Source organism: Trichomonascus vanleenenianus (assembly GCF_965637985.1).
Source record: "Trichomonascus vanleenenianus strain CLIB 3782 genome assembly, contig: TRVA0_114S, whole genome shotgun sequence".
Lineage (NCBI taxonomy): Eukaryota > Fungi > Ascomycota > Dipodascomycetes > Dipodascales > Trichomonascaceae > Blastobotrys > Blastobotrys vanleenenianus.
Window position 1 is genome coordinate 1 of NW_027481774.1, and position 5381 is coordinate 5381.

General features: G+C 42.7%; 3 non-coding genes and 1 pseudogene across 4 annotated transcripts, besides 1 other annotated feature; all 4 read right to left on the reverse strand.

The window, feature by feature from the left end:
• Positions 1-555, reverse strand: TRVA0_114S00100 (annotated as a pseudogene). The gene has a single exon. A coding segment is annotated over exon 1 (555 nt).
• Positions 1-555: a mobile genetic element.
• Positions 556-4724: 4169 nt separating this feature from the next.
• Positions 4725-4843, reverse strand: TRVA0_114S00111. Its single transcript, XR_013062113.1, has one exon. It is a non-coding gene; the product is annotated as a ribosomal RNA (ribosomal RNA).
• A 2-nt stretch (positions 4844-4845) lies between these two features.
• tRNA-Glu(TTC) lies at positions 4846-4917 on the reverse strand. The gene has a single exon. It is a non-coding gene; the product is annotated as a tRNA-Glu (tRNA).
• A 13-nt stretch (positions 4918-4930) lies between these two features.
• tRNA-Leu(AAG) lies at positions 4931-5013 on the reverse strand. The gene has a single exon. It is a non-coding gene; the product is annotated as a tRNA-Leu (tRNA).
• Between the last annotated feature and the right edge of the window lie 368 nt (positions 5014-5381).

Here is a 5381-nt window from a genome sequence, read left to right on the forward strand (position 1 = left end):
GTGACGGGAGCCTGCTTTCATAAAATGCGAGAGAGGGTTGGCCTTCTTAGTGGGATAAAACGTGCAACCTACCTGACGGTAGTGTCTACCCGCTTCATTGCTGCTAAAAGCAGCCTCCCACTCAGTGGCCAGCTCCTCCCGTATGGTTCTTCGCAATTCGCTGTTCTTCTTTTTAAAGCGTTCCGCGCTTTTGAGTTTGGGCTTCTTCCATGGAGGGCGCTTGCGCCAGTACCTGAACTTCTCCTCACCAATGGTAATCTCCATCCATTCCACCATCTCGCCCAAACCTGCACCGATTGTCGTAAGCTTCTGGAGGTGTTCGCCCAGCGGGTTTGCGGGGTTTAGCTTTCCTTTTAGTCGTAGCGCAGCGTATCTCCACACCTCGTGTTGCCGTAATTCGAAGGGTGGAATGCCTGCTTCATTCTGTAGAGCTATCACTGGCGTACCGCGGTACGCGCCGATAATCCTGCAGAGACCTTTGTTCTGCAACCTTTCCAGAATATCCCGGTTGGTCTTAGCCAGCCGATGAGACCAGATAGGCGAACCATAAATAGCCTATGCATACTCGTTAGCATAGCAAGCCTGTTTTTATTTCTGGCACAATCAAAGTAATCTGTTCCATCTTTCATCTTATGCCCCATCCCTTATTATTTTCTGCTTTTCCTTTTTTTTTGTTTTTATTGTTTTTTATTATTATTGTTGGAGGCTAAATAGATCTAGATGATAGATTCTTATTATGGCTCCTAGGTGTTGGAAGTCAAATATCAATTACAAATTTGACCCCAATTTATACAAAAGTACAAAGTTAGACAGGAGTACCAAAAGTGTCTACATTAAAGACGGTAGAGAAGGAAAGGAGTAAAAGATGGTTAGTGCAAATTTATACTCGTGCCGTACTTCCGAGTAGCGCGCGCTCCAAGGAGTCTACCTTTACGGCTGCGCCGCAGGACTTTCCACGTTCTTTGGTGCATACGCCTAGGTATTTCCTGGTGCGTTATTCTCTAACCTCCAACAATTATTATTATTTTGTTTTTATTAATTTCTCCACAATCAAAATAATCCGTTATTCCATCTTTTACCTGATGTCCTCTATCCTTTATTTTTCTTTTCTTCTTCTTCAAAAAAAAAATGAACAATGAAAATAATTACAAAAGCTTAGAAATCAAGGAGTCCAATGGGCAAATGGTTTTTATACTATTTGTACTATTTTCCTTGTTATAAATGAGAATAAAAAAGCCCCTCTGGGAACCATTTTTCAGCTCAACATGGCATCTTTCATGCCATATCCCACAACAGCATGCCCAATACAGACACCGTTGTGGTATGGCAATTTGCAAAATATGAAGAATAGAACCCCAAAACAGAAATTAGTTTATTTTAAAAATTGGCTGAGATATAGTTGTTGGATGTCAAATATCAATTATACTGTTGGGGTATAGCGATTTGGTGAGCGACCGATGTGGACAGCTCGGTGAGTGACCAAAGTGAAGCGGGTTTGGAGAACTGTTGAGTGAATGGATCCTTATCCATTCTTTCCGTAGCAGCTACTGGTTGTGTGTTAGAGACTTGGTCCCCGGTGAGTTCCTGCATTACTGTCTATTTGCTTACTTCTCCAACCATGGGAAACTCCTCCTTTTATCTCTCACTCCATTGCCGGGCCGGTACTCCTCGGTTCCTGTCTTAACCGGTATTCCTCGGTTCCTCTACCAACCGATACTCGGTTACTCTCCTAACCGCTGTATACCTCAACAAGAACAACCGACTGAGGAATCGGAACATCGGTGATGAGGCAGAGGAGAACCTGTTGAATGAATAGATCCTTATCCATTCTTTCCGTCGCAGCTACTGGTTGTTTGTCAGAGACTTGGTCCCCGGTGAGTTCCTGCATTTCTGTCTATTTCCTTACTTCTCCAACCATGGGGAACTTCCCTCAATTTATTTTTCATGCCACTGGTGTGGTTCTCCTTCGCTTTCATCACCGATTTTCCGATTCCTCAGCTCGGCTGTTCTACGAACCGTTTCACTTCGGTTACTCACTGAGGCTGTCCACACCGGTCACTCACCGAACCGCTATATCCCAACATTTACATGTATTTGTTTATTTATTAATATGAGTTATAATAGATTCTGATATGATTGAACAAAAGATTTTGTATAATGTCAGGGGTTCACTTATGAATGTGATAGTAAGAACCGGTTTCAAGCAAAATAATGAACAGGTCAGTTGCCATAGATCATGTCTCCATATCAGCTATTATATTCGTTCAGATATAAATCTATATATTTCTATCGTAATAGGGAAGTCAATTATGAATCATTTCTCTTTGTTGGCACTGGGAACGTGAGTAATCCGCTGCTCTTAACATATAGTAAACTTCATAACAACAATCTTCATAGTATAATTAAAAAAACGTTCGAGTGGGAATACATATTATAATGTCCAATCTGACCCAAGTGGTAAGCAAAATCGTTTCATAGTTGACTTAGGAACTAAAAAATACCACAACTCTACATAATGATTAAGGCATTATATAGTACATGTTGATTACTAAGCAATATAGTTTCTGGTTACTTAGTCAGTAACACAAACAATGATAATTAAGTAATGCCGTATTTTCATTGCTGAAACATATATATCCAAAAAGCTAACTATGGACAAATTTCAATATGTTATGGAGGTAGTTGGTGAGTCAGGAATTGAACCAGACCTCTCTACACATGGGTCATAGAAATCTGCGCGAGCGCGCGAACTTCTGCACGCACTGAAAAGGAAGACGACGTCATCTACGCTTTATAGTAGAATAAAGTAAGTGAAGCGATGAGTGCTGGGGAGAATAATTACTAAAGCGATACATATAGCGTTGGGGTGTGAGAAAAGTAGACTCCTAGGAATGCCCTATCTCTTCGGAACACATAAACTCCGTCCCGAAGTCAATCGCTATTATAAAAGCCACGTTTCCCTCTATTTACTCTTTTCCTTTCCTCACCGTCTTTAATGTAGACACTTCGGTGTCTAACCTTGTACTTTCGTATACATTAGGGTCAGATATACTTTATAATTGATATTTGACTTCCAACACTTTTCTAGTAAAAATTTGCAAAAAGAATTGCTTTTTCCACGCTTTTGCATGCATGGACTCGCAGCCAACTTAATTATAAGTACCACGCGTTCCCATGGATTTTTGTTGGGTTCCAAATAAGAATGCACCAGGATGCACCTCGACGCATAACACAACAATTGTGGAGAATTATGCAGGGTGTCCCCAGAGAGGTAGACTCCTTGGAACGTGCTTATGTGCTGAAGCCTACCACTATTATAAAGCCACCATCCCCCCTACTTTCTCTTTTCTCTTTTCCTCACCGTTTCTATTGTGAACACTCCGGTACTACTGCGTGTTTGATCATCAACACTGTTGGGTGCCAGAGAAGAAAGCACCAGGAGATACTTCGAGTCATACACCAAAGCAGGTGAAAACCACCGAAGGGTATGATCAGAGAGGTAGACTCCTAGGATCGCACTATGTCCGTCCCGAAGTAAGTCTTTATTATAAGGACACTATTCCCTCTATTTTCTCTTTTCCTTTTCTTCACCGTTTCTATTGTGAACACCCCGGTATTACTACGTGTTTGATCTACTACACATCAGGTAGCTGTAGGCGCTTGCCCATCTACTCTTTGAAGTGCTGTTATTCTTATTACGTTCTGGTATGGGCTTTACCTTTGATCCTGTGGACCATTGTTAACTTAGTACTTAGATATTCTGCGTACCCTGTTCGCAACCTAGACAACTTTGTCTTGTGGGAAGCTAACATTGTGTACTTTCAGGTATGTTGATTAATTATTGTTATGAAAGTGATGAGCGTACCAGTGAAGGGTCAGTCAGCCGCAGACTCGAACCCTGATTCAGGTAAGGCTGAAGTGAACCAGGCGCACGCCAAGCATGCAGCTATAATATCTGCAAGTGAAAAGTTTTCTTCATCTCCATCGACATCTCTTTGCATTAGAATTAATAATAAGAGACAGGTAGGTGAGAGATTAAATACTGGAGAGAACTGGAAACTAACTTGGAATCAATTAAGATCTGTGCATGTTCAGTCAAGAGAAGATTGAAGAAGCTAACAGATCATTTCTTATTAGGTATGTTGTACAAATTAATAGATCGACATCTCTTTGCATTAGAATTAATAATAAGAGACAGATCTGTGCATGTTCAGTCAAGAGAAGATTGAAGAAGCTAACAGATCATTTCTTATTAGGCTTAAAAGGTATTCAATAATAACAATTATAAACCGTTTCTATTGTGAACACTCCTGTATTACTACGTGTTTGATCTACAACACATCAGGTAGCTGTAGGCACTTGCCCATCTACTCTTTGAAGTGCTGTTATTCTTATTACGTTCTGATATTCTGCGTACCCTGTTCGCAACCTAGACAACTTTGTCTTGTGGGAAGCTAACATTGTGTACTTTCAGGTTCCAACAAACACATCAGGTAGCTGTAGGCCGTTGCCCATCTACTCTGTGAAGTGTGCTTGTTATTTCTTACTACGTTTGATATTTGCGTACCTGTTCGCATCCTAGACATTTGTCTTGTGAAGGCTAACACTATAGCTTGTACTTTCAGCGTTTACACCCAACAATTTTGATGGTTTCCCGCCAAAACCCGGCTAGCTAGCTACGGCCGGTGCACGCGCGTAACATGCATGCATGCGCATGCAAAAAGCTACAACACTCGCTGTTCCCACGTTGTCTCCAACCGCGGTACTTGGACGAGCTCTCAGATGCTTAACTGCTGCCGATCGAACGAGAGACGGTGTTGCCATCTGGATATGGTCGTAACTGAACTCCGATACGGGGAATCGAACCCCGAACTGCCCGGTGAAAGCGGACCGTGCTAACCGTTACACTATATCGGAAATTGAGAAATGGTGACAACCGTGGGATTCGAACCCACGCCTCCGAAGAGACAAGGACCTTAACCTTGCGCCTTAGACCAACTCGGCCAGATTGCCTTCCAATGTTGAGATTTGCCGTCGATTGAGTCAATTAAAAGCTGTTAACCAATGAGCCGCATGAGCCGCATATATTGCCCTCTTTATGAGGCACACAGGCACCTCCTTCTGGAGGTCAGCGTGACATTTGACTTGTCAACATTGTTAGGCACACCGGAAGGGCTTAGGCAGATGGCTCAATTCATTTCGAAGAGCCAGCTACTACGCCGCTAAGGAAGAGACGACCCTTCACGAGATGAATACATGGCTGAAATCCCAACGGAAACTCTATCAGAGCCTGTACTGGCCTCGTCGGGCACCGTGGCGCAAGCGCCCTGTACGACGAGTGCGGCGGTTCTGGCGGAGAACGAACAAGCTGCGTCGACGCA